This window comes from Desmodus rotundus, chromosome 5 (assembly GCF_022682495.2).
Source record: "Desmodus rotundus isolate HL8 chromosome 5, HLdesRot8A.1, whole genome shotgun sequence".
Classification (NCBI taxonomy): Eukaryota; Metazoa; Chordata; class Mammalia; order Chiroptera; family Phyllostomidae; genus Desmodus; species Desmodus rotundus.
Genome location: NC_071391.1, coordinates 81,079,649 through 81,106,692, shown reverse-complemented (window position 1 = coordinate 81,106,692; position 27,044 = coordinate 81,079,649). Strand labels below are relative to the sequence as shown.

The 27,044-nt window shown below is 36.9% G+C and overlaps 1 protein-coding gene across 1 annotated transcript in view; it reads left to right on the top strand.

Annotated features, from left to right (window-relative positions):
- ARHGAP20 (Rho GTPase activating protein 20) overlaps positions 1-27,044 on the top strand; it is a 122,533-nt gene that overhangs the window by 18,335 nt on the left and 77,154 nt on the right. The window contains exon 2 of the mRNA XM_024570834.4: positions 1,801-1,883. Coding sequence (XP_024426602.2) covers positions 1,801-1,883 — 83 coding nt within the window. The remainder of the gene's footprint in view (positions 1-1,800; positions 1,884-27,044) is intronic.

Below are 27,044 nucleotides of genomic sequence, written 5' to 3'. Positions count from 1 at the left end.
TTTTTACCTTAGTGAATTCCTCATACACTTGCTTCTTTATTTTTAAAATTTTTTATTGTTATTCAATTACAGTTGTGTGCCTTTTCTCCCCATCCCTCCACCCCACCCCACCCCAGCTGAACCCCCCTCCCTCCCCCGCCTCCACCCTCCCCCTTGATTTTGTCCATGTGTCCTTTATAGTTGTTCCTGTAATCCCCTCTTCCCACTGTCCCCACCCCACTCCCCCCTGTCCATTGTTAGATTGCTCTTAACTTCAGTGTCTCTGGTTATATTTTGTTTCCTTTTTTTTCTTCTTCTATTTATTATGTTCCAGTTAAAGGTGAGATCATATGGTATTTGTCCCTCACCATCTGGCTTATTTCACTTAACATAATGCTCTCCAGTTCCATCCATGCTGTTGCAAAGGGTATAAGCTCCTCCTTTCTCTCTGCTGCGTAGAATTCCATTGTGTAAATATACCATAGTTTTTGGATCCACTCGTTTGCTGATGGGCACTTAGGTTGCTTCCAGTACTTGGCTATTGTAAATTATGCTGCTATGAACATTGGGGTGCACAGGTTCTTTTGGATTGGTGTTTCAGGGTTCTTAGGGTATAATCCCACGTGGTTCTTAATGGAGTGTAGCATCCAGTTCCCAAGCATGGATGGTCTCGACCCTCAGGCAGTGGGTGAGACCTCTGGCCAATGTAGGGTGGGAGGGTAGAGCAGGAAGAATGGCTTTGGTAAGACATCCTGAACTTTACTTATGGCTCTTTATGACTGTTGTTAATTTTACTCATCCATGCTCACTGACAGGCCCTGTTACTCTATCTAGATTTATTAAATATATCATTGAATTTAGAGAGTAATTATATGGATAATTCAAGGTAAATAAAACCTCATTTACCACAAATTTAAGGTCCTCTGAAACAGAGTGCCTGAATTTTCCAGTTAATTCTGTATTTGTAGAATACCTAGAAAAGGGGGGAAAAGCCCTTTTTTATCTTTTTAATATTTTATTTATGTATTTTTAGAGGGGCATGAAGGGAGGGAGAAAGGGAGAGAAACACTGATGTGCAAGAGAAACATCGATTGGTTGCCTCTCTCATACCCCCAACTGGGGACCTGGCACACAACCCAAGCATTTGTCCTGACTAGGAATTGAACCAGTGACGTTTTGGTTTGCAGGATGATGCCCTTCCCATTGAACCATACCAGTCAGGGAAAATGTCTTTGTTGGTTGTTTTGTTTTTGTTTTAAACAATAGTAAAAAAATATATTTGAAGAAGGTATTTCCAAATCTGTAAATATTTAAAGGATCTATTAAATGAGTAAGAATCTAGTTTACATCTTTTGCTTTTACTTTTTTGTTGTTGTTGTTCCTCCCTTTACTTGATCTGTTCAAATCCTGTCTATTCTTGAAAACCAGGTTGGGGCCTCCCCTTCTTATAATACAGATAGTAGAACCTGCTTCAATGACATTTTGGAGTATAACTGAGATAATTCCATTCTGCCTTTAGCATAGGGCCCAGCACATAATAAGTAATATGTATGTTAGCTGAAAAGGATGGTAATGGTTATGATAATGCTTTTTCCAGATACTCTGGTCAGCATTTGACCTTATTCTCAGACCATAAAAAATACTTACTTTCCAAACCACTTTTTGATACTAGCTTCCTAGTTTAGATGTTATTATTTTATCTTTATGATGAGATTATACACTTCTTCATAAGCAATATAAAACTTGCTGAATTTGATTGAAAATTGACATTTACTTTCTTTGCAAGCCCCATGGCCTTATTTTGATTCTTTTCCTCAACAGAAAATGAAAACACTAGCAGAAAGGAGGAGGAGTGCTCCGTCTCTTATCCTGGATAAAGCCCTACAAAAACGGCCTAGTACCAAGTAAGTGAAAAGCTTTGTATCATATATTTTGTATGTGCTACATCTTTTTTATGTGTGGGGTTGTTTACTTGTTTGTTTCTTTATCGGCACCAGAATTCTCTGTTTAATGATAGAAAATATGACTTCCGAGGTTATGAATAAGGCCCATTCTTTCCGTGAATCATAAAGCATTTTAGAGCTGGCACATCTGATCAATTGTTGTCAAATTTATTCTAACGTAGATCACACATCACATAGTATGCAAAAATGCAAGTTCCACACACTGTTAAAGTTATTTGCAAAATAATTAGAAATTGGAATACTAAAATATGAGTTATTTTAACCACCATACATTTTTGGTTGTACACAAGCCTTTGCCTAGTTCTTTATCATAAAGTGATGCCTATGTATGGTTATAAGACAAATGTTTTGCCAATTGTAGATATGAAGGAAGATTAAGATTATTAAAAATGGGTGGAACCAGAGAGCATTATGCTAAGTGAAATAAGCCAGGTGGTGAAGGAGAAATAACATATGATCTCACCTATAAATGGAACCTAATCAACAAAACAAGCAAGCAAGCAAAATATAACCAGCAACATTGAAATTAAGAACAAACTTGACAGTAACCAGAGGGGAGGTGGGAGGGGATAATGGAGGGAAGAGAGGAAGGGTTTTCAGGAACAACTATAAGGGACACATGGACAAAACCAACGGGGGGTGGAAGCAGGGAAGGGAGGTGGGGATGGCTGGGGTGGGGGGGTAGTAGAAGGGGGTAAATGCAGACAAACTGTACTTGAACAACAATAAAATAATTAAAAATAAAAAAGGGATGTTGATTTCTTTTAGCCATTATTGGTTAAATTAATTAGTGAATTCATTAGTGAAAATTGAAGTGGAAAAACAAGCTAATACCTACTGAAATGGTCACGTTGCCTAATGAGGCTGAATACTGTTTCAGTGGACATTTTGAGAATATCACAATGTGTAGAAATTGAATGGATGTTCAATCATTAACTTGTTCATTAATTTTAAAATGGCATTATAATTCAGAAGTTAGATGTTCAAAGGAGTCCTGTAATGATCTTCTTCTAATCCGTGAATCCTTTTATGTAAATAGAAATCCTTATCACCTTTATTTAAAGTGAGGGTATATCTAATATTTCTATGAATGATGTGCTAATTTAACACATAAAATCTATATGGAAGCATGGCATTTTTTTAAATGACAAAAATAAATTATATAGCTAAATCCCAGTCAGTGAATCTTTCAAAATACTCAGTACTCGGCAAGTTCTGAGACTCAGGCAGCCCCCCACCTGCCCGCAAAAGATGCATGATATAGCCATTGGGTGATCAGGAAATGTAAATTACTTTTAATAGAAGCCTAGTAAAAATGTAATTAGGAAGATACTCTTCTCCCAAATAAATAAACAATACAGTAATACATTTCAGTACCATATTTAAATAACCTTTAGATTATTTGCATGTGTGTGTCTTTGCATTAGTATGGATAAAAGAGAATGGTTATAGGTTCACAGTTTGACCTGATTACCTAGAAAACTCAGGAGAAAGTATTTTTTAGAGGAAGTAGAGAGGGGAGGCAGAATTATCAGTACAACTGTCTTTAATTCTACTGTATATGTAAAAATAGCTTTATTATTTACTTTATTAAAAAGCAGAAGCAGTTTAAAGTAAAATTTCTTACTAGAAGCTTCTGGGTTGGATGCATGCTAGGCTTTTCAATTAAAGTAGCCTTTACTTCGGAGAAGCTGTAGCCTGAGATCAGAGGTCAACAGTGGCCTGTCTACTGCTTAACCCAGTGCAAGAATCTGTAACAATGCAATTAATTGTAGGCACTGAAAGCTCATATAGACCAGTGGTTCTCAACACGGAGGTACTCATCTTTAGGGGGCATTTTGAAATTTTGTACAGCTTTTGAGTTTGTCTCAAGGATTTAGTAGGCAGTGGCCAGAGATGGTAGACAATCATGTAATGCACAGGACATCCTACATAACAAAGAATTGTGTGGTTACTGCATTGCTTTTGAATGTCACGTATAGGGCATATTTGTGAAGGAGGGAAAACCTTTATATAAGTATGCATGCCTATAACTCAACTCTCTATATAAATATTAAGTGTATTATATACTTTTGTATAGTTTCAAAAATCACTAAAATTTCCAGAAATGCAGCTACCTTGCATATCAAGAGATTATTGCACTTTGTATTGTTTGAAACCATTTCAGAAAATCACTTGGCTTTATTTCAGTTCCCTGTACTTGTTGCATGGAATGATTTCTTATCCTACTTCTCTTAAATTTAAATATGTTAATTAGAAGTAGGTATAAGTACCTGATCACTTCATTGACTTTTAGTGTGCTCATGCCTGAGCATATACATATTGAAATACATAATTTATTATGAATTACTTTCATTTCATTTGCTTGTATGTTACTGTTAGGGTATTTTATTGATATGTTTTCATTTCAGGATAGAAAAGGAGGAATTGGAATAAGTGTATATGCATAGACTTTTACATAGAAAGGGAGGCATATGGTTTAACAGGATTGAGAACAACTGATATAGATGAAATGCCAGGTTAGAGAAAATGCTAATAACACTTGCCCAACTTCCTGAGATTCCTTTGAATTAGAGAACCAGTATGATAATGTGCAACCATCTCCTGTCTCCTCATCACCTCTGCAATAATTGGTACTTACATTAGAGCCAGTTCCCCAAATTCCTGCCTTAGAAATATGATGGGGTTTGTGTCAAAGTAATTGCAGCAAAAAAAGCTTAAGTTGAAGTTGTGCATATTTTAATCTTCAGTATATTTCCTATGAGTTTCTCTGAGTCAGTAATATGAATACAGAGTGCTGGGGAACAGGACCTTTACCTATCTTATAGAAATAATGTTTTTACTCTATGTAGTGTTGGTGGTTAATGTATACACCTACCTTCCCCCTCACCCAAAAAGCTGTTGGGTGTTGTATGTAAAGAACCTTAAAGGTCTACTAGTCTAGTAGTTTCTAAGTCAGTATTCTGTTAGGGGACCCAGGCACATTTTTCAAAACTCTTCATAATAAAATAATGCTTTGTACATACCTGGTGTGCAATTATTATTTGTTGGGTGAATTAGTGAATGAGCAAGCGACTCCATTTTCAAATGAAAATAGAAATTTGGTAAGTTAGTTTCTGACAGAGGTTTGACTTTCCTGCTCTCCTTTAAGTAGTCAATACACAAGGGACTTTCCTTTTTTATTGGTATTATTTGTGAAATTCTGGCTAAGGAAAAAGGGAGATTCCTTTTAACAAAATAATTATGAGTTATTATTAGGAAGTTATTTCAGCAGCAAAATACCACAAGAACTCATGTATATGGTCTGGAAATACCACATATGTTGGCGTTCTTATGATAGTTCATCATTGTTTACTTAAGGATAAATTTAAACTTTCCCTCCAGAAATTCACTTGTTCTGATATGGTATTCAGTTCACCTTATAGAAATTATACAAAAATATATGCACTTTTATTTAAAATTACAATCTGTTAGCACTTCTAAGTTGGTATTCACCTATTCCTATCCTTACCTCCAAATTAGTTTCCTGTGTCTTGCTGTTTGCAAGACCTTGTGCTAGGTACGTTAACATTACCTTTTAAATCTCTGCTTGCTGCTACTGAGAGGAGAAAAAGGCAATGCCTAGAATGAGGCAGAAGGGGGTTTTGTCTGCCTTTAAATGTTGGCTCTCCATCCTGACCTTATGTGTGGCCTCAGATAAATTAACCAATCTCAGTCTGTGTTTTCCTCTGTAAAATATTAATCTAATGAAATCAAGTTTGATAATGAAAAGCATCTACTTTATCATCACAGCATTGTATAACTAAAAGTTACTTATTGAGCCTGTCTCATTATATAGTGGAAATTGTGTCATTGACATGCCCAAAGTCACATAATTTATTTAGCATTAGAGACAGGACTGCAAACCCAGGTTCTTGGTCTTGATGAAATATTCTTTGCATTACACAAGCAAAAGCTGTATGATATGATGTATAAGAGCATGGATTCTAGAGCCAAATTGCCAGGTTTGAATCTCAATAATACCCTTTATTAGCTGTGTGATCTTGGGTTAACTTTTTAAACCAGGGATAATAAAGAAAACTACTTCATAAGGTTGTAAAGGAAGACTAAGTGGGTCTTACATATGTAGAGCAGTCTGTGGTCCATAATCTATGCTATATGTATAAAGGCTATGCATTTTTATTACTAGTGATAGTAGCAGTAGTAACAACGGAAGTAAAAATACACATTATCCTGGTAGATTCTTTCCATCACAGATGGGAAATAAAAAACATGAAAGATGCCGTCTGGAAGCCAGCTAGATTCTAATATTAAATTCATTTTAACAAGACAATTATATCTAGGTCTCGCCTGAAGCAAGATTAGCTCAGAACATTTTGGATTTATTCTTGATAGACCCTGACAACTCTTGAGGTTTCCCTAGGACAAAGTCCAAAGTATGTGTAGAATGATTCTGGGAAATAAGAGCTTGAGACACAGAGGATTGACCTGCTTTGCTTGGCCACTTAAGATGAAGAGGCTCTAGGAGATTCCTGTGTGCCAAAGCTATGAACCAAGATTAGACACACAGAGAATTTTCTGGCAAGGATGCTAGGGTGAGAGGCTAAATTAGAAGGCATTGGAGAACTAGGAAAGCAGCTGTTTGCTAACTGGCTTGTACTTTTCTTTCTGTAAGTTCATTCCTATTATTCATGGCTACACACACACAGCCATGCCAACATTGTCCTCAGACTATCCTCCATTATGTGCTAAAAATTCCTCATCATTCCATTTCCCTTTGTTTCTTTTGTCATGTTAGCATCATAATTTTAATATAAGTCTAAAGTAGATGATAACTTATCATACTTCCAAATGAAAGGAGAACATTTGTACTTCAGAGTAGTTTAGTGAGGATTGTGGTAAAATCTTTCTTAACAGAATGGAAAGATGCCTCCTGTGACAGCTGAGTGTGAACTTTCCAGATATGATAATTGGAATGAATTGAATGCCCTCCTAAAAGATGCTCTTATGCCGAGACTGTAAGGTAGTTATGGTAACTTTGATATACCCTATTTTGCTGTGTATAAGGTGCACTTTTTGCCCAAATTTTTGAGGGAAAAATAAGGATGCACATTATACATGGGTAGTACTAATGCCATATCTATACAAATGTTTTTAATTATTTTATTTATGCTTATGCATTGAAAGTATAACTCTAGAAAGCAATAACAATATCCGTGTGCAAAATAATACCCTGGAATATGGTAATCAGTTTTGTTTCTAAATGTGAAAAGATAAAAAATTGAATTAAAAAATTAAAATGAAAGATTTTTTCCTGAAATTTTGGGCCAAAAATGTGGGTGCACATTATACATGGCAAACTATGGTAATTTAAAGGAACAGTCAATTTAAAAGAAAAGTTACTAGACTTTTCTTTTGGAATTCTATGGACCTTCTGTGCCCAGATAAAGTTAATTGGTATAAGACTTTTAAATTAAATATTGAATTTTAGAGTTTTTTTAAAGATGTTTTAAAAATTATAGTAAACTACAGTTGACCCTTGAACATGGGTTTGACCTGCATGGGTCCACTTATACCTGGATTTTCAATAAATATACAGTTGGCCATCTTGGCCCTTTGTATCATTGGGTTTCACGTTCGTGGGTTCAACCAACCACAGGTCTGTATTTTCAATGCTCAGTTGGGATCCACAGATATGGAGGGCTGATTATTCTATGCCATTTTGTATAAGGGACTTGAACATCTGTGGATAATGGTATTTGTGGGACTGTAGGACCAATCCCCTTCAGATACTGAGGGACAACTGTAGTTAAGTTTTGGGAGAGACAAAAGTTATAGATGGATTTTCAACTGCACTGTTCTTGGTGCTCCTAATCTCTTCATTGTTCAAAGGTCACTTGTATACTGGCCTGTTATCTTAGGAAAAAAAACAATATCCAACCCAAATGCTATTCACTGTGCTGCCTTGCTTACAAGCCAGTTGGCCTCTTCCTACAGTTTTGGACAATGTGTTCTGAGGTTTTAATTGATAGATCCAGGGATAATTCAAGATATATGAGGAAAAGAACACAAAGTAGAAATTTATTACATGAAGATTGCCAATGGTGTGCAATATCCCTTCTTTTTTGCAAGGAACATTTTCCAAAGTTGTAAAATTCAGATGTAAAGGAAAGAGACAGCAATTGCTTTATAAGGTGGCAAAGTTGGCAAATTTTTACCAAAATGGAATTCATTGCTTCAAGCAAAAGTCTTCCCAGGCCTACATATCACTTTATTATTTTCAAACTACTTTCATTATTCATTAAAAATGATCGAATACATCTGTTCCTGGTGCGATGTACTATTTTCTTATGGTATGATTCTGGGAAGAAATCTTTAGAAGGTTATATTAAATCTCCCCACATTCTAGTGGGCTTTGACAGGGCCAAATTAATTTATTTTCCCATTTGCAGAATAGTACATCCATTTAATTTCTTCATTCCATCTATAGCTTAATTTGCTAATTGCAGTTATGATTCAATTTATCTTTCATTTTGGCACCAGGAAAGCACCACCTCATTAGTGAATGTTTCTTCAACCATCCTCACATCTTTCCACAGGGTTAGCAAGCTATCCTAAGACATCCGTACTGTACTGGGTTAGCTACTCCCTTCCCCAGCACAGCCAGGATTTCTCAGAGGAGGGTTTGATTTTCATGATTGACTTTCCTTCAGAACCCTGAACAAAAGCACACATGAAGGAAGCAGAAGAATAATTGTTACTGTTATTAAGAAGCCTCATACTATTGTGATTAAGAGAAGTGCAGACTCTGGAGCCATTCTTTCTGGGTTTGTATCTGGCCCAGATTCTAACCAGGCATGAGAACTCTGGCAAATTCCTTAGGCTCTCCAGACCTCACTTTCCTCGTCTGAAAACTGGGGATAAACTCATAGGGGATTGAGTTAATATTATAATGTAGTAGTATCTGGCACATTGTAAGAATTATATAAGATTTTCATTAAATAAAATGATTCAGAATATTTAAATCTTTATGCTGGCCTGTCACATGATGTCTAATTTTCTTAATGTTCCAGATTTAGGTCTTGTCTTCTAAACTTGTCTATCTGCTTTTTGAGTGATGGGACCATGTTTTTTAATCTTCACATCTCCATGTACAGTGTTGGGTATAGAACAGATATTCTATAAATATTAGCTAAGCTGAATAAGTGATTCTTTTCTCCCCCTAGCTAAGTAGATCATCTCTCATTTGGAGTGGAGAGAGGGTAAGAGACCACTGCTGCCTGAGAAAGTAATACAGTATAGGGCAATTTTGAAAAGCCACACAAAGAAGTGACAATTCTATAGTGACCAGCTGTTCAGTGTATATTGATTTAATGCTTACATGTTTAACATGTCATCTGTCTTAATGTGCCACTGCCACTGGTTCTCTGATGCATAGCTCCTGATGTAATGAGAACATGCAGAGAATGAATTCTAGTCCCTGCTCTATCACTGTATGACCCTGGTAGAGTCACCTAGCCTTTCTGCAACTAGGACTCTTTCCTCATCTGTCCATGGTAGGGGGGCAGGGTAGAGTGTAGTTGACTAAACCCTTGGCATACTTCCTCCACCAGCCTCCAACTCTATGATTTTGTCTTTCTTTGTGCTAACCATAACTCAGTCATACAGAGAATAGAAAATGGTGTGAACAGTCATTGCAAACCCTTTTATCGCAACTCTGAAAACACCTTTAAGAGTATATCTGTGACACTTCTGAAGACTAAGTAAACCTTTTATCTCCTTTTAGTGTAAAGGTCAAACATTTGCTTATGTGGGATTTTTGATCAGTTTATTGTCATAATGTCATTTTGATAGCCTCCACAATGACTCCAGTGAGGCCCATTTCCTGATATTTATGGCTTTGTCTATTCTCTCCTCACTTGTATCAGAATTGACCTGCATTACCAATAGGACATGGCAAAAATGATGGTGTATCACTTCTGACATTAGGTCATAAAAGACTGAGCTTCTGTGTCAATTACTGTCATACTCTGTCTGCCTTTCCGAGCACTTGCTCTGGGTGAAACCATGCCCTGAGCACCCCTGTGGGGAGACCTACCACAAGAGGAACTGAAGCCTCCAACCAATAGCCACAGAAGTGAGCTTGGAAACAGATCTTCCAACCACAGTCAAGTCTTCAGAGATTGCAGCTCCAGTGTGACTGCAACCTCATTAGAGACCTGAGCCAGATCCACCCACCTAAGCCACTCCCTGTTCCTGACCCTCAGAAATTGTGTGAGGTAATATTACAAATGTTGTTGTTTTAAGCTGCGATGTTTTGGGGTAATTTGTAATTAATATAGTCATATTCAAGTCATGAAACTAGCTTTCTAGAATGTTTCTTCCATGTACCTCATGCTGTTATTTATATCTAGAGCTAGAAAGATTGAAACAGATACTGCTTCTACTTATAAATGAAAATGCTTATTCCCCATATCATGTAGTTTGTTGGAAAAGGGGCTAGACAACGTTCTTTCTAAACAGCTTCATTGAGATACAGTATAATTTCCCTATTTAAAGTATACAAAATTAGTTGTTTTTTAGTATATTCACAGAGTTGTGCAGCCATCGCCATAGACTTAAAGCATTTTCATCCCTCCTAAAAGAAACCCCAGAGCCATTAGCTACTCCTCACTCTCTCCCACATCCCTTCTTCTCTTTAACTCCAGCTCTAAGCATCCACTCATCTCTTTTCTGCCTCCATAGCTTTGCCTCTTCTGAACATTTTATATAAATTCAGTCATGCAGTAGTATGTGGTCTTCTGTGACTGGCTTCTGTCAGTTAGCATAATGTTTTCAAGGCTCATCCATGTTGTAGCTTATATCAGTACTTTGTTACTTTTATTTTCAAATAATATTCCATTATATGGATATACATACCACATTTTGTTTTCCATTCATCAGTTGATGGACATTTGGGTTATTTCCACTTTTTGACTATTATAAATAATGTTGCTGTGAACATTCATGTACAAGTTTTTGTGTGGACATAAAGTTTCATTACTCTTGAATGTATACCTAGGAGTAGAATTGTTTTGTCATGTGCTAATTTCTTTGTTTGCTTTTTGAAGAACTACTAAACTATTTTCCAAGGCAGACGCACCATTTTACACTCCCATTAGCAATGTCTCAGGGCTTTACTGTATATTGCCGTGTATAATGCGCCCCTACGTTTTTGTGCATGTTACACATGGGATTATTGTCCCCATGGTATATAACCACTATACCCATGTATAATGCTCATCCTTATTTTTCCCTAAAAAATTTGGGCAAAAAGTGTGCATTATACACAGCAAATACAGGTAATTTCTACACATCCTTAGCAGCCCTTGTTATTTTCCATCTTTTTGACTCTAGCCGTCTTAGTGTGGAGGGATACCTGGGACAATCTTAGGGCTCATGTTGTTTGTTTTTCTTCTGTTGGTGGTCACTGTCCTATGTTCCTGTTGTCCAATATCTGAGATAATTATTTCATTTTTTTTCTTTTCTTTGTTTTTTTAGATTTTAAGTCATTCTAGCATGGTCAGAAAGACAAATGTTGAATGACTTTTTCTTTTTAAGTATTTCCTTCCTCTCACTTATTTTGAATGAATGATTTTTTTTATTTTTAAGTATTTCCTTCCTCTCACTTATTTTGAATGTATTTGTTCTTCTTTTCCTAAGTTCTTAAAATGGAAACTTGGATTATAGATTTTAAACCTTTCATCTTTTTCTAAAATTAGAAATTTTTTGTAAGCACCGCTTTAGCTGCATTCCACAAATTTAGATACATTGTGCTTTCATTCTAATTTAGTTCAAAATGTTTTCTAAATTTCCCTGTGATTTCATTTTATATCCATGGTTTAATTTCTAAATATTTTGGGACTTTCCTGATGTCTTTCTGTTATTGATTCCTAATGTAATTGTATTGTAATTGGAATATTCTGTATAACTTCTGCAAATCACCTACTAAGATTTTGATTAGTATTGCACTGAATCTATAGATCAGTTAGGGTATAATTGATACCTTAACAGTATTGAGTCTTCTAACACATGAACAGGATATATTTCTCTATTTAGGTCTTCTTTACTTTCTGTCAGAAGTGTTTTACAGTCAATTGGCATATATGCATGGACAGATGTCTAAAATGACCATCAAATGTAAAAACTAGTTATTTCTGGGTGGAGAAAAATTGGTTGAATTATGGCTATTTTCTTTGTATTTATTTGTATTATTTGAACTTTTATGATATATTGTTTAAAACAATATATAATTTGGAAATCAAAAAATGAAGTTAGCAATGAAAAAAGTGTTTTATGGTTTTTAGTATACTGGCATTTTATATATTTTTGTCATTTTACCCCAAGTATTTCACATTTTCATGATATTTATAAATGGGTTTTTTTAATTTAATTTTTTAAAGCGTTGCCTATATGTAGAAATACAGTTGATTTTTGCACATTGTACGTCATCTATCCTTCAACCTTGCTAAACTCACTTATCAATTTTAGTAGATTTTTTTTGTTGGGTCTGTTGAACTTTCTGTGTAGGCTATCATGTCTGTGAGCAAGAATAGTTTTATTTCTTTCCAATCTAGATGCTTTTATTCCCTTTCCTTGCTTGATTTCTCTGGCCAAAACCTGCAGCACAATAATGAAGAGAAGCCATGAAGATGGACATCATTGCCTTATTCCTAATAGTAGAAGGAAGAAATTCCCTTCTAATCCTATCTGGCTGACTTTTTGTCACAATCAAGTATTGAATTTTGTCAAATTTTTCACCATTTATTGAGATGATTACATTATTTTTGTTTTTAATTTGTTAATATGTGAGCTATATTGATGTATTTTAGAACATTAAAACAATTCTGTATTCTTAGTATAAACCACCCCTCTTGGACATGATATATCCTTTTCAGCTATTGTTGAATTTGATTTGCTGAAGGTTATTTTCAGAATCTGTGTCCTTGAGGGCTAGTGGTTCGTAGCTTCCTTTCTTTGTAATGTCTGGGTCTGGCTCCAGTATCAGGGTAAGGCTAGACTCTGAATGAGTTGGGGAGTCTCTCCGCTTCAGTTTTCTGGAGGAATTTGTGTAGGATTGGCGTTACTCCTTTCTTAAATGTTTGGTAGAATTTTGTTTTGCTCATTTGTTTTCTGGAAAGGCTTTAACTACATATTCCATTTCAGGTTATTCTTTTGAGTAAATTATGATAGTTCAAGGATTTTTTCATTTCATCTAAGTTGTCAAATTTATAGTCCATAAATTTCTTCATAATATGCCCTTGTTAACATCTATAGACCCTGTAGTGATATTTCCTTTTGAACTTGTGGTCTTAGTAGTTCTAATATTGATGTATAGTAATGTCAGTCTCTTTTTTATTTTATTCCTGATTAATCTAGCTGAGGTTTGACAATTTTTATCAGTACTCTCATACAGCTTTTGGTTTCATTAATTTTCTCATCACTTTTCTGTTTTCTATTTCAGTGGTTTGCACTTCGATCTTGATTATAACCTTTCTTCTGCTTGTTTTGGGCTTAACTTGCTATTTTTTTTTTTTAATTTCCTAAGGTGAAAGTTGAGGTACTTGTTTAAGATAATTCTTTTCTAATATAGACATTGAATAGCCTAAGTTTCTCTCTAAGTGCTACTTCAGTGGCATCACATGAATTCTGATATGTAGTATTTTCCTGTTTAGTTGAAAACACTTTCTAATTTCCCTTTTGATTTCTTCTTTGATATATGGATTGTTTAAAAGTATGATTTTTAGTTCTTGGTTCATCTTGTGTATTTCCTGCCTCAGACCTAGAATTAGGTATTTCTCCAAGACTGTACTCTGATTAGTGGGGGATTCATTGCTACTAGGTTGCTATTCATTTCTAGGTCTTTTTAGTGGATATCATGAGAATACATCTTCTTTAGAGACAAACATGTCATAACTGAATATAAGTTGATTTCCAACTCAAATTTAGGACTATAGGTGTTTTACTTAACCTTTAGAACAATATTATCAATACTACCACCAGCAACATGATTATTGAAACTAGTTTGATTTTTTAAAGCAATTATCTTTAGTCATGTGTACAAAAGAGTCATATTACTGTTTTGGAAAGTCACTTGGTATAGTTTATCTCTGTGTGGTTATTTTGCTAATTTGTTTTAATTTCATTTTTATAGTTTTATTAAACTTTATTGTATAAAATTTTAAGTTTTATAGTTATAATTTTATAGTTTTATAAAAAGTTATTAAAATGTTATAGTCTTATGAAATTTATAATTACATAAATATTTACATAGTCCAATTGAATTTATTCAAACAAGACATATTCAAAGAAATTTAGTTTCTGTTTCTGTCTCGTCTACCTTGTTTTTTTCCTTTTTCATTGGTAACTTAAAAAATCTAAATTTTATATATTTGTCCTCTTTCTTAAACAATAACATACTATGTATTTTCCACCCCACTTTATTTACATTACAGTATGTCCATATGATCACTTCATACTAGTATATAATTTTCTTCCTTTTCTACAGCTTTTGGTAATTCATTGTTTATATATAAGTACCATGGTTTATTCAGCCAGTCTGAATGATTGATTACTTTGCTTTTACTCTTTTGCTATAAACGAACCTGCAATAAAAAAAATACTTATGTGAAATGGGATTGCTATATATGGGGTCCAGCACAAGTAAGGCCTACTTGAGTGTGGTTAGTAGGGTAATAATACAGGTGTAATAATTTATAGTTTTAGTTTTAACATTTCACCTAAAATGTCACGTGATATGCTTGAGTGTGATATTGTTATGTACAGAATTAAAAAGGCAAAAGATTTATATGGTCTGAAGAGAAGCCAGAGTATGTTATGTACAGAATTACATGCTTATGATTTTATAATAAAAGATTTTTAAATAAAAGGAGGTGCTATTTGTACTAAATCCTGTACATGTCATTTTGGTAGATAGTACCACACTTTCCCTTTATAAAAGATGTACCATTTCCGTCCTCATTACTGATGCAGAAGAGTTCCTGTTTCTGCTTCAGCCTCACTAACAGTGTGTTGATATGATGTATCAGGATAGTTTTAATTTACATTTCTATTGGTGTGAAGTAAAACTTATATTTTAAAATACATATTATACTAAATAAATGTAAACTAAATTTAAAAATACTCTGCTTTGAAAACATAATTACAAATGCATGACATGAGAACGAAAACTCATTGATGCAATTTAGAAATATAAAATGTTCGTAACATAAAAATAAATGCTGAATTATTGTTTTGACTGTCAGTTTTTAAAAAGATTTTATTTATTTTTAGAGAGAGGGTAATAAGGGAGGGAGAAAGAGAGCAACAGAAACATTGATGTGAGAGAGAAACATCAGTTGGTTGCCTCTCAAACGTACCCCAGCTGGGGACCCGGACGTACAATCCAGATGCGCACCCTGACCAGGAGTTGAACCACCCACCTTTCACTTTGTATGTCAGTGTCCAACCAATTGCACCACACTGGTCAGAGCGACTGTGTCAGTTTTTTTTAAGTATATTTTTGATGTGTTGATGGGAGCGTCACTGAATTTTTCTTAAAATTGAGAACGTAACACCCAGATAATATTTTCATGTCAGTATTATGGTAAGAAGTAAAATTTTTATTAAACTTGCAAATTAACTCATTGGTCATACAGGTCCTTTTACAATTAACTTCTGGATGTGAATTTCTTGTCCTGCTATTTTCTCTCCACTGTGCCCCCTCCAGTGTTTTAGGTAAACACATAAGTTCTTCATTTATTATATAAAAATGAACTTATGGTTATATCTGCACCTGGATACTGAACTGGACTAATTTCCTCTTGGACTTAGTAATTGTTTGCTTTTAATGAAAAATAAAATAAGAAGAAAACAAAGGTATCAGTACCAACTTTTTATTTCTTTTTTAACCATCAACAAACATGAAGAGATGGGATAACTTTTAAGTTGAACTACTAGTTCAACAATGCTCCTCAGATATATTTGTTTTATAATTGTGAAAACTTCTAAACTGAATATCATTAATTTTTTAAATCTAATGACAATTAGAGATAACTCTAATTGGGGGGTGATTTAATTGTCTTCTAACATTGTAATTAAGGAAAAGTTTTAAACATCAGCAAAAATTTATAGGCTACTACAATGAATACTCATATACCCACTACTATATTATATCTATAATTTTTGTCATTTACCATATTTATTTCATATATTCATCTAAGTATCTATTTGTTTCTGAACCATTTGAAAATAAATTAAAACACATTGCTTTCACCAGAATACATAAGCATAAAACTCCTAAAAACAGAGCATTCTTTGATACAACAAAACCATTATCACACCTAAGAAAATGTAAATTTCCAAGGATTTCCAGCCCAAATGGAGGCATAGGTACATACAGTTTTCCTTCTCACACAACCAAAAGAAGGATAACAACAAATTTAAAAACAAAAAACAACCAGAACTGCCATAAAATCAAACTGTATGGAAATCTGACTATCAAGGAGTTAAAGAAAAAACATTAAATAGAAGAAAAAAGGAAACAAAATATAACCAGAGAAATTGAAGTTAAGAACAATCTAACAATGGTCAGGGGGGAGTGGGGAGGGGACAGTGGGGAGAGGAGATTACAGGAACTACTATAAAGGACGCATGGACAAAATCAAGGGGGAGGGTGGAGGCAGGGGAGGGAGGGGGGTTCAGCTGGGGTGGGGTGGGGTGGAGGGATGGAGAGAAAAGGCACACAACTATAATTGAATAACAATACAAAATTAAAATTAAAAAAAGAAAAAACATTCATCCAGACTGGTAGGAGGAGAAGAGACAGGCAGCCAGGGTGGAGAGGATGCACAGCAAGTCAGCAGCTGGAGGACTGCTCAGGCGAGACAGCACTGGTGGTCCCACATTTGCATGCAGATAAACTGGGAGGAACACCTGGGGAGTGAGACAAACCATGCAACCCAGGGTTCCAGCATGGGAAAAGAAAGCCTTAAAACCTCTGACTGTAAAAATGTGTGGGGGTAGTGATGCAGGGAGAAACTCCCAGCGTCACAGGAGAGTTTGTTGGAGAGACCCACCAGGGTTCTAGAACATACATGAACCCACCCACCTGGGAATCAGCACCAGAAGGGCCCAATTGCTTATAGGGTAGCAGGAAAAGTGACTGAAATGGCAAGAGCCGAGCAAGGAAGGAAGCAGTGTTGTTCCCTCTCTGACCCCTCCCCCACATACAGTGCTACAGCAAAGCCACATGGGTTGCTTTGCCCTGGCGAATACCTAAGGCCCTGCCCCTTACAACACAACAGGTACTCTGAGACAAAGAATTATGGACCAAATGAAAGAACAGAACAAAGCTCCAAAAATAGAACTAAGTGATGAAGAGATAGCCAACCTATCAGATGCAGAGTTCAAAACACTGGTAATTAAGATGCTCACAGCAATGGTTGAGTATGGTTGCAAAATAGAGGGAAAAGTGAAGTGTATGAAAAATAAAATAAAGGAATGTACAGGGAACCAACAGTGATGGGAAGGAAACCAGGACTCAAATTACCGATTTGGAGCAGAAGGAAGAAATAAACATTCAACCAGACAGAATGCAGAATCAAGAATTCAAAAAAAATGAGGTGCGGCTTAGGAACCTCCAGGACAACTTTAAACATTACAACATCCAAATCATAGGGGTGCCAGAAGGAGAAGAAGAAGAGCAAGAAATTGAAAACTTACTTGCAAAAGTAATGAAGGAGAACTTCCCCACTCTGGCAAAGGAAATAGACTTCCAGGAAGTCCAGGAAGCTCAGAGAGCCCCAAAGAAGTTGGACCCAGGGAACCACACACCAAGACACATCATCATTACATTATTTATGATTACAGATAGGGATAGAATCTTAAAAGCAGCAAGAGAAAAGGAGACAGTTACCTACAAAGGAGTTCCCATAAGACTGTCAGCTGATTTCTCAAAAGAAACCTTATAGGTGAGAAAGGGCTGGAAAGACTTATTCGAAGTCATGCAAGGCAAGGACCTACATCCAAGATTATTCTATCTAGCAAAGCTATCATTTAGAATGGAAGGGCAGATAAAGTACTTCTCAGATAAGGTTAATTTAAAGGAGTTCATCATCACCAAGCCCTTCTATTGTGAAATGTTAAAAGGACTTATCTATAAAAAGATCAAAACTATGAACAGTAAAATGACAATAAACTCACAACTATCAACAACAGAACCAAAAAAAAAAAAAAACCAAAAACTAAGCAAACAACTAGAACAGGAACTGAATCGCAGAAATGGAGATCACATGGAGGGTTATCAGTCAAGAAGGGGAGGGGAAAAATGGGGGGAAAGTCGGGAAGGTCTTCAAAGTAACCTTTCTTCTCCTGGCCAATAGCCCAAGGAATGCAGATGTTAGCCCTACTGTTGGCCATACCAGAAGAAAAGTTGTTGATGTTGGAGGTTTTGTTGAAATCCAGTCAGGCACCGGGCATTATCCAGGCCCTGTTCAGGATTGTAGGCTGGAATGGTACTGGTGCCATCTGTTCAGCTTCTCCATGGACTCCTCGATGTACTTCAGACCGTTCTTTGCCCACATGGCCTTGGTGCTGAAGGAGACCTCAATTTTTTGCCCTGTGGTCTCTCCATAGGGTTGCTAACAACATGGCAACTAACTTCCCCCACAGTAAACAATCCAAGAGAAAGACATGCACACACACATAAGTGGGCACACAGACAATGGAGCTGAAAGCTAGGATAATTTTTATAACTTCATCTTGGAAGTGACATAGTGTTACTTTGGCCAAATTCTCTTGGTTATAGGGACCAGCACTAATACAGTATGGGAGGGCATGTAAGGGTTTGTATACCAATAGGCAGGTAAGGCATACCAACCTGGAGGCTGGCCACTGCTGCCCACATTCTGGATTTGTCCAGTCTTTTTGTGTTGTCATTCAATTTGTTCCTTTATTTCTCCAATATTTCCTATAAATTGAAAGTTGTGTCTAACTACTTGATTATATTCAAGCAATCATTATGGTCAAGAATGCTTCATAAATGATTCAGTGTATTTCATATTGCATGACTTCAGGAGGTATGTAATGTCAGGTTGTCTTACTTGGCTAAAATGATCTGATATCCTTTGTAAAGTTGTTTTTTTTTCCCTTTGCAATTTGAAAGTAATCTGTGAGTTGATATTTTGACCCTGAATAGATATTCTGTTCTTTGGGCATGATTTGAATCCCATGTGTTTTTTAATATCAGTAGTTAACTTTTTGTGATTTTGTTGTCTCCTTAGAGCCTCTAAATAAACTGCTTCATTTTAAGTTCCACAGTGCTATGAGATAGATACTTTTAATTATCCTCATTTATACATAAGGAAATTTTAAGCTCCTAGAGTTTAAATATTAAGGTATACAACTAGTAAATGACAAAGCCTGTATTTAAACTCAGCTGTATCTGACTCCAGAAACTATGTTATTGACAACACTGCTATAGACACATAGAACCTTTTTTTGTATTTGTATATTTATTCCTTTTTTGTTGTTGTTCAAGTAGAGTTGTCTCCATTTTCTTGCCACCACTTTCCCCTGCTCCACCCACCCCCACCTCCCACCCCCATCTTTTCCCCCTTTCACTTTGTACATGGATCCTTTATACGTTTCTTTTTTTTAATTTTTATTGTTATTCAATTATAGTTGCATGCCTTTTCTCCCCATCCCTCCACCCCACCCCAGCCAAACCCACCTCCCTCCCCCGCCTCTACCCTCCCCCTTGGTTTTCTCCATGTGTCCTTTATAGTAGCTCCTGTAAACCCCTCTCCCCTCTCTCCCCTCCCCTCCCCACTCCCCTCTGGCTATTGTTACATTGTTCTTAATTTCAATGTCTCTGGTTATATTTTGTCTGCTTTTCTCTTTTGTTGATTATGTTCCAGTTAAAGGTGAGATCATATGGTATTTGTTCCTCACCGCCTGGCTTATTTCACTTAGCATAATGCTCTCCAGTTCCATCCATGCTCTTGCAAAGAGTATAAGCTCCTTCTTTGTCTCTGCTGCATAGAATTCCATTGTGTAAATGTACCATAGTTTTTTGATCCACTCATTTGCTGATGGGCACCTAGGTTGCTTCCAGCACTTGGCCATTATAAATTGTGCTGCTATAAACATTGGGGTGCATGGGTTCTTTTGGATTGGTATTTCAGGGTTCTTAGGGTATAATCTCAGCATTGGAATTGCCAGATCAAAAGGCTGTTCCATTTTCTGTTTTCTGAGAAATTCCATACTGTTTTCCACAGTAGCTGCACCAGTCTGCATTCCCACCAACAGGGCATTAGGGTTCCCTTTTCTCTACAGTCTCACCAGCACTTGTTGTTTGTTGATTTATTTATGATGGCCATTCTCACCAGTGTGAAGTGGTATCTCATTGTGGTTTTAATTTGCATCTCTCTGATGGCTAGTAATACTGAGCATCCTTTCATATGTCTCTGGCCCCTCTGTATGTCCTCCTTGGAGAAGTATCTGTTCAGGTCTTTTGCCCATTTTTAATTGGATCGTTTGTCTTCCTGGTGTGGAGTTGTTTGCATTCTTTATAAATTTTGGAGATCAAACCCTTATCTAAGGTATCGTTGGCAAATACAACAAAGTGTAAAAAGGAGGTCTCTTGAAAATATAGGGAGGAACTCAGGTTTTAAAGGAGCAAGCTATTGAGGTTGATATCTATGGTTCCACTCTGTGCATGACATAATGTCCAGAATCCCCTAGTTTAAAATCAAAATCATTACCAAACTCTTCTACTCAGATGAGAAACTACTAATTTAAAGATTTCTAGAGGCTATTATACTACTCGGGAACTCATTCTTATATTATTTTATGTTCTAGAAATAGAATTTTGTTGTAAATTTACATATATCTGATGCACAGTTGTGGCTACAACTGTAAGATAAATTTAGGATTAAAGAAATTATTTCAATGATTCCAGACAGATTTTTATAGGTGAGGGCAAAAGAATGGAGGGAGAAGGAAAGAAATGTGCGTCAGTGGAAAGGAGAATTATTTCCTTTTTTATGGTTAAGACTTCTAAAGCAATGCTGACAAATAGTATTTTTTTAGATGAGAATGTTCTGTCTGTGGCTAGAAGCTACTATATTGAACTATGCAACTTTTAAGGGTAATTACAAATTCAAATTGAATGTAAACTTTCTTAATTGTTTGTCTTCAGATACTTACATTTCTCTTTTTGTGCTAATAAGGAAATGTGGAGTTTTAGAAATCATGGAATTTTAGAATTGCAAAGACTTTTCTAAAATAATTATGTAGATCTTTCCATCAGTCCTTTTTATTTTGTGAACAAGGAGCCTAAGACTGAGTGAGACTGAATACCTTAGATCACACAGAAAGGGAGCATTAGAGTCAGGGCTAGGGCTAGGGCTAGGACTAGGGCCCAGGTTTTCACTGTCCCTCCAGCCTCAATTTTTCTCTCATATCTGGTCTTAAAAATCAGGGAGATGAAAAAGAGGCCAATGTAATCAAGCACAGAGAATCCATAAAGAAAATAGCCAAAGTGCCAGCTTGTCCTCTAAAGCATTAAAAATAGACACCTAGTAATGTGGGTAACCTCTTTTAGTTCTGAGAGGAGGTGACATTTGGGAAAAGATCAGGATATTATCCTTAGAGATTGTATTCCTGAGACTACACAATCCACCTTGGTGTAGGAAGTAGGATGGAGCTAGTATTGATAGGCTTGGATAAAATTGGCTTTCTGCTCCCAGGATATAATGAAAATAATTAGAAAAAAAGGCTGACCTGCCAACACTCTTCTACCTATCCTACCCCTAAGTTAGCCTCAGAGTTAACCCCTTTCAAAAATAATGGAAGAACAATTTGTTCCTCTTTCCTTTCAGTCTTTGCCTTACCCTGTTATTATTTATTCATTTGTCTCTTATTCTTACAGATCTCTCTATAAACCAGTGACAGTGATCTCTTCTAACACATACCTCAGGTAATGAGAAGGAGCATCACTCTGAAATCAAAAATTCCTGAGGGCAGTGGTCCTCAGAGCACGATGCTGGAACCAAGAGCATCAGCATCACCTGGCAATATGTTAGGAATATTGACTATAGAGCCCTACCCCATATTGAATCAAAAAAATTTTAGGACTAGGGCTCAGTATGTAATTCAGATATAGGCTAAAATTTGAGAACCACTGTTCTAGGGCATTCTCTAGGCCAAGTCTTATTTCTCAGAAGTGATTAAACCATAGACAGGTAGCATAGCCCAAGGAATCAGATTCCGGTAATAGAGTTAACCCTTAGCAACACCAGGAGGGCAGTTTTCCAGGCCTCTTCAAGATTACTGAATGTCTGGAGAGAGCTACTGTAGGCTCTGGTAGCCCAAGACAAATGCAAACAGTAAACAACCACCCTTTCATGACTTCATTAGTGAACTGAGTTTGTAAGACAAACAAGTGAACTAAATTCCAAAGGGTGACAAGCCCCCCTGAAAAGAGATAGGACACATAAATTGTTTCACCTTCGGAAGAGCATAGGATGAAAATGTGGTCACAACCACAACCATCATCAAAATGAGTCCTGGATGTTGTAGACCTGGGCCAAACTTTGGTCTTCATTTAAAAAAATGGAGTCATTGCTGAACAATATATTCATGTTGCACAATGTTTGCATTATGTGAACCTGGATTTAACTTTATCCTGTAAATAAGAATGGTTTTTCAGCACATACTCTATTTTTTAAAAATCTGCTTTCCCTCCTACGTAGACAACAGTGAAACAGATGAAATTAGTAGTTCTTCCTACTTGCCAAGTGTAAATTGTTACTTGCTGTTTCCAGTAGGAGGGACTCTCTCCTGAGCTACTTTTAAATATGTATTGTAGTTTTTGTGCCAAGGACGAGATAGGAACTGTAATATCTTAAGGAATAAGAAGATTATACTCAAGGTACATGAAAGCAGTTGTTACTCTAAAGCAAGTGACCCCTTTAGACTTCTTAAGATTTTTAGAAACGTCCCAAATAACTACTGCCGCAAAGGATGTGCGGTGCCTCTGTCCTCTGATAGAGAACCACTGCTAATAGTGGTAACAGCCATTATGTGTTGAGCACAGACCTGTTCCATATGTGCTTAGCTAGGACCTTAGGTGGATTATCTCATTTAATCCTCACAACCACCCTGATTGGTAAGTATTAATACTTCCATCTGACAGACTGGAAAAATGCATTTTAAAGGGTTTAACCAACTGTCCAGTTCACATTCTTGAAGTAGCAGACCAACTTTAAAACTCTGATCTGTCTGCTTACAAAACTGACGTTATTAATCCTCATCTCTTGGTTCTCTGTCCCCCCCATACCTATAGCCTTAAACACTTCTATGGTTTACTTACCTCTTTTCCTCGAATATACTCCTCTCCTGTTGTCCACTTAGAAAACTACTTCAAGGATCAGTTCAATTTATGCCTGTGACAACTTTCCTGCCCAGATTTTTCTATCTTCCCTCTTCAAGCTCCCCCAACTCCTCATGCTAAGTTCCCATCATGATTTTTCATTTAAACTATGTTATTTCTCTCTTACCACACATTGTGACATAATCACTCCTTTAGGGGTCTCTCTCAATGGCCAAAGACTACCTCATAGTCAAGTTTAGTTTCTTGTTCTCTTTCCACATAGCTCTAGCCTACATTTACACCTCCATTCTATGATATTCTCAGAATCTTAGAAATTTAGAACTGGGATGGATTTAAGAAGTAGAGGAGGAGAAAGAAAAGAGAAAAGAAGGTTTAACTTATATCCTGAAGGACCAGGAGTTGAAAAAATATTAAGTGGCTAATGACTGTTGCTTTTCTTAATAAAATAAATCCTCAAGACCATAATTCCCATCATAACAATGAGTAAAGGCCATATAGTCTTCAAAATTATAACTTTTCTTAAATTCATTAGTGAACTGAGTTTGTAAGACAACCAAGTGAACTAAATTCCAAAGAGCGACAAGCCCCCCTGAAAAGAGATAGGACACATAAAGTGTTTCACCTTTAGAAGAGCAGAGGATGAAGATGAAACCATCATGAAAATGGGTAAGAAGGAATCTACTGAAAGTTTAATGCATTTCTTAAAGGGCAAATGTGGGCTAAAGTATCAATTTAAAGTAACTGGAAGCCCCATTTATTTTCTTTTCCATAGGCCTCTACTGGTTTTCTCACAAGAAAGATTAGACGTAAATCAGGAGATGGAAAAGAGGCATGCAAAGTGATATAGGTATGCAAAAAATGTTTGGTTTCCTCTGAGAGATAGGCATGAAACACTGCCTTATTCCTCAGACCCTTCTTTCATATTAAGCAAAAGCCTTAAGCCACCAAGAGAAGGATAACAAACCCTGTCACCATCAGGGCCCAGCTGAAGTTCCATTGCTCCCTGAGGAGAGGTAGAATCAAAACCTATTTGCCTGTTGGAAAGCAACATCTTCCTCACCTATAGGACTTAGGCGGATGTTCCCTGTTATGGGTTATCTACCCATGTGAGAAGGGCAGAGAAACTTCTTAGTCCCAGATTCTATGCCAATTAAAATAAGAGGTCTAGTCCCATTTAGGGGGGAAGGCAGAAACTCTTTTCTGCCCAAGACAGAATTTTCTGTCAAAAATTCAAGGCAGAATTTGACTGCCACAGTGTTGAAGAGGGACAGGAACAGAAGACCCTGCTTCAGAGGTCCAGGTGCACATATTCTGCCAAAAATTTAGACAGACTAGGAGGACTGAAAATCTCATGTGCCCATGAAAAGCCTAATGCTGACTAACAAGCAATAAGGGTCTACTTCTAGGGCAAGAGCAAGAGCTGGTGAAAGACATCCCATCTCTCCTCCCTTCTCCCACTACAGGGAAGGCATTCAGGGACTGCTAAAAGCTGAAAGTGGAGCAGGGACAGTGAGAAAAGCTCCAGTATTTCAGGACTCACACTGAGCACTAGGCAACAGTAGGTCATCACTAGAAGAATCTAAAGTCTGTACGCTGAGGTTAAACAGATAGCAACAACAAAACCCAAACACAACTGGGCAACTGACTAAATTGATTCAGCTTCTCATGCTAATGGCATAATAGAAGATACATGCCCACTTCCATGAATAAATACTATTTACTTCAGTCTCTATTGTTCTTCTATAGCAATGTCCAGTAATCAATCAAAAACTTCATAACATTAAACAGCAAGAAAAAAAAACAACATTGAAAGATAAAACAGCCAACCAGATTGAGAAATGAACTATTTGTTGGAACTATCAGACAGAGACATTAAAACAACTAAGACTAATTACAAGGGTCTAGTGGAAAAGGTAGACTGCATTCATGAACAGATGGGAAATTTTAGCAGAGAGATGGGAACTAAAAAAGATTCAAATGGAAATCTTAAAGATAAACATGTGATATCAAAGATAGTGAATTTTTTCAACAGATTCATTCTCAGGCTTGACACAGCTGAAGAAATAACCAGTAAACCTAAAGATGGATTAACAGAAATTTTCAAAAGTAAAACACAAAGAAAAAAGATGTTAAGCATGCAGGAGCTATAGAATAATGTCAAACATAAATGGGGCAGAAAAATATTTGAACATATAATGGCCAAGAATTTTATAAAATTATTGGAGAAGCTCAGAAACTCTCAAGCTGAATAAATAAAACCTAGATCCTCCTGTAATGGAAGTGGAGGGAGAATATCCAGGCAGGGAGGGATGACTGGAACTCTCAATTCAGTATCTTATCCCTTGACTTTTATAAACCATTGAGGATCTCTTCCTAGTTACTACTGGTGTCACCACACTGGCAGTTTAAGACACTGACCCAAGTGTAGATATAAGAATCTTAATGCCAGCATCACAGCAGGCACATGGGAGTACCTAAGCCACACACAGGACTGCATTTCTCAATGTGCGTTCAGTGTAAGTGGGAAACATTACTCCTGTCAGATGTTCAGGTGAGGGGAAGAAGTTTCTTTGTCACTTTTCGCTGTACATAGTAAAAGCTCTGGAAATAGGGAGGTAAAGAAACCTCTTCAGCCTGTTGTTTCTCTCAGGTTCCTTTTTCCTTTTATTATATTATGTCTTCACAGAACAAACTGTAGAAGGGATAGGATTTTGTTTCTCTCATTCATCTCTTAGAACAGTGCCTGGGATGAGTTCTGGCCAAGATGGAGGTGTAGGTAGACACACTGTGCCTCCTCGCACAACCAAAAGGAGGACAACAACAATTTAAAAACAAAAAACAACCAGAACTGACAGAAAATCGAACTGTATGGAAGTCCAACAACCAAGGAGATAAGGAAGAAACATTCATCCAGACCGGTAGGAGGGGTGGAGATGGGCAGTCAGGCAGAGAGGACTTGAGGCAAAGCGGCACCTGGCGGACCCCTCGAGGTGGTGGATTGTGGAACGGGGTAGGCCAGGCTGCAGCTGGCAGACCCCACAAGGTGGTGGCTGGAGGACCCTGTGGCCCCACATTCGTGCATAGATAAACCAGGAGGAACAGCAGGGGAGTGAAACAGACCACGCAACCCAGGGCTACAGCACGGGGAAATAAAGCCTCAAACTTCTGATTGAAAACACCTGTGGGGGTTGAGGTGGCAGCAGGAGAAACTCCCAGCCTCACAGGTGAGTTTGTTGGAGAGACCCACAGGGGCCTACAATGTGCACAAACCCTCCCACTTGGGGATCAGCACCAGAGGGGCCCAATTTGATTGTGGGTAGCAGAGGGAGTGACTGAAGTCCAGCAGAGAGTGGAGCAAGCACCATTGATCCCTATCAGACCCCTCCCCCACATACAGCATCACAGTGCAGCTAGGAGTGTTACCCTGCCCTGGTGGATACCTAAGGCTCCACCCCTTTACGTAACAGGTGCACCAAGACAAAAAAAAAAATGGCCCAAATGAAAGAACAGATCAAAGCTCCAGAAAAAATATAACTAAGCAACGAAGAGATAGCCAACCTATCAGATGCACAGTTCAAAACACTGGTAATCAGGAAGCTCACAGAATTGCTTGAATTTGGTCACAAATTAGATGAAAAAATGAAGGCTATGCTAAGAGAAACAAA